A 2,548-nucleotide genomic window follows, 5' to 3' on the forward strand; every position below is an offset into this window, starting at 1 on the left:
ATTTTTACATGCGTTTCTTGTTTCCTAGCAGTGCTGTGAGGCAGGCAAAATGGGTTCTCTGAGTCCACTTTTATAGACGAATCTGAGAGACTGGGGCTCAGGCTGCTGATGGGGTGTGCTCTATAGGCCACACATTCAAGTGGTATAACTGAGGTTCTAACTCACATTCTCTGTCATCCCATGCTATGTGATCGGAGATATATGGAGATATACTTAGAATGCAGATGATAACGGATTCATTTTGTTTGCTTTTTATTGAGGTGAAATTCACAGGATTTACAATTAACCATTTTAAAGGGAATAAGTCAGTAGCATTTAGTGCATTCACCATGCTGCGCAACCACCACTCCTAGTTTCAAAACTTTTCATCATTCCCTCCCTGGCTTTTTGTGCAAAATCAAAGGAATAATCTGAGAAAGACATCCAGCTCAGGGCTTGCCCTAGTAAGGGCCTGTGTTGTCAGACTCTCCAGCTCTCTCTCAGCAACCTGGTAATGTAGAAAGAGGACATCATTCCGAAATTTAGTCCCTTGAGTAAACCAGGTTGAGGATATGTAAGGTATTCATGTCCCAATCCTTTAATTTTTTTAAATGGCATTTTCAAAATTGCCCTTTTTCAGGAAACTTTTCCCAAGGAACTCTCCTAGTCTTGAGAGCAATCGGATGCGTTTACCCGTCAACGCCGCAGCGCTGAATTGCACTGTCACAGAGCTTCTTGTCTCTTGAAGGAGTTTGTCTCCTTGGCCAGGAACCTCACAGCCTTGGAGGTACCACAGGGCTCTATGTTGTCCTGGGTACAAAACAGGTGCGCGGCAGGTATGCGTTGGACTGTAATGGATGGTGGCCAGGCAGCTCCCGAATTCTAGCCAGCACCTGGTGACCAACGTCCTCCCCACACTCTAAGTAGTGGGTTTGGGGACTGAGGAGCTGCTCCCCCAGTGCTGGCTGGAGCCCAATAGGGGTCGGTCTGGTTGGGGTTGGCCATCACTTGGGCAGCTCTGGCTGAGATGACAGGAAAGGCTCTAGCTCCCACACCTGCATCACATGACAGATGGAAGGCAAGAGCTTCAAGCAGGTTAACCCAAGAACAGAATGGCTTTGGCCTTCATTTAAATCTGCCAATTCCAGGAGCATTGGCCCCGGGGCTCAGTAAGTCAGGAAGGTCCTTTTGGCTTCCTACGTCACCAGGTGTGGAAGCAAGTGCGCTCTGTGGCGGCTGAGGTAGAGGGCTGGGGAGGAGTGTGTGGCTGGGACTTCTAGGATGAGCATCCACGTGGCCGGTGGGCCTACAATCTCACAGTGTCCAGGCTTATTGGAGGATTTTCCTTCTGGTGGCTTCTCCTGGCTCTCCATGCCATCACCACGCCGACGCCAACTGCAAGGCCACCTCCTGCCGCCACTGGCACGGCCCAGGGGAGCACGTTGGGGCCTTCTTCAGCCTGGTTTTTGAGTAGCTGACTATTCCTCAGGGTGTGGAGGTAAGGGCTCTCCTGCGGAGGAGGAGAGGGTCAGGGGTTGGGGCCTCTGAAAACCATCCAGCTGCCCACCTTGGGCTCTCTGGGTCCCGTGCTGGAGAGGCTACCACAGCCTTGCACATGTCCCCAGCTCATGGTCTGCAAAGCTCCTCCATCTCACTGTGCCCAGGTCTCCTGGAGGAGGGTGTCCAAAGTGGGCAACACCCAGCTACAACCTCCTGTGTGTCTCACCGAACTGACAGGTGACCAATGAAAGTCTTGGGGGAGACCCCAACTCTTTCTTTTAAGCCACTACTGGACAACTATTCCCATCCTCCCCTCCAGGGGTGCTGGGGGAGCAGAGAAGGTCAGTGTGGAAGGACAGCTGGTTCTGCAGTCGATTGGAGAACCAGAATGAGAAGGGACAGGAGAGGAGGCCCTTGGGCCTGCCTCTCTGGGTCCCTCCTCCCTTTCAGCGAACACGAACTGAGTGCCTGTTGCGGGAGCCATGTGCTGGGGGAGCTGTGAGAGTGCCCGAGGGCTAAGATGTGACATCTTTCATTGCCCAGGTAGGAGATAAGACATGTTGAGAAGCGATCACATCACAAAAGAGCCTTTCAGTGTCTTAGGAGCAGTGTAAACAGAAGAGAGGCCAAGGCAGGTGCTGGAACAGTAGCTCAGACAGGGCCTGAAGGATGTGGAGATTTTCCATAGGCTGAGATGGCGGATGCGCCTCCAGAGGAGCAGGTGGCAGGAGTGAAAGCACAGACAGGGCAATCGTGGGGCTCGTCTGGGAACTGCTCCACTTTCAGGAGCAGAGAGTGTCTAAGGCGACGGAACAGACAATGTGTAAGGTGCCTTTCTTTCATGGACGGTTTCATGGAGGGAAGGGTTTCAAGTAGCCTTGACAATACTGGCAGGCTGGTGTCTGGCAGTGACTATGGGATGGATGGAGAGGGGAGAGAGGAGAGCTGGGGAGCAAGTTCGGGACTTTGCCAGTGGTCCAGGTAAAGGCAGTAAGGGCCCGGAAAAGGCCGTGGTGGAAAGGGAGGAGGTGGATTGCAGGCTCCCAGAACAGACTCGGTGTCTTATTCC

At 52.7% G+C, this 2,548-nt stretch overlaps 1 protein-coding gene across 1 annotated transcript in view; it reads right to left on the reverse strand.

The window, feature by feature from the left end:
* Positions 1 to 228: 228 nt before the first annotated feature.
* The window catches only part of PLB1 (phospholipase B1), a 130,676-nt gene continuing 128,356 nt past the window's right edge, over positions 229 to 2,548 (reverse strand). The window contains exon 59 of the mRNA XM_014546609.1: positions 229 to 1,489. Coding sequence (XP_014402095.1) covers positions 1,286 to 1,489 — 204 coding nt within the window. The 3' untranslated portion in view covers positions 229 to 1,285. The remainder of the gene's footprint in view (positions 1,490 to 2,548) is intronic.

The sequence above is a fragment of the Myotis brandtii genome, unplaced genomic scaffold (assembly GCF_000412655.1).
Source record: "Myotis brandtii unplaced genomic scaffold, ASM41265v1 scaffold454, whole genome shotgun sequence".
In the NCBI taxonomy this organism is placed as follows: domain Eukaryota; kingdom Metazoa; phylum Chordata; class Mammalia; order Chiroptera; family Vespertilionidae; genus Myotis; species Myotis brandtii.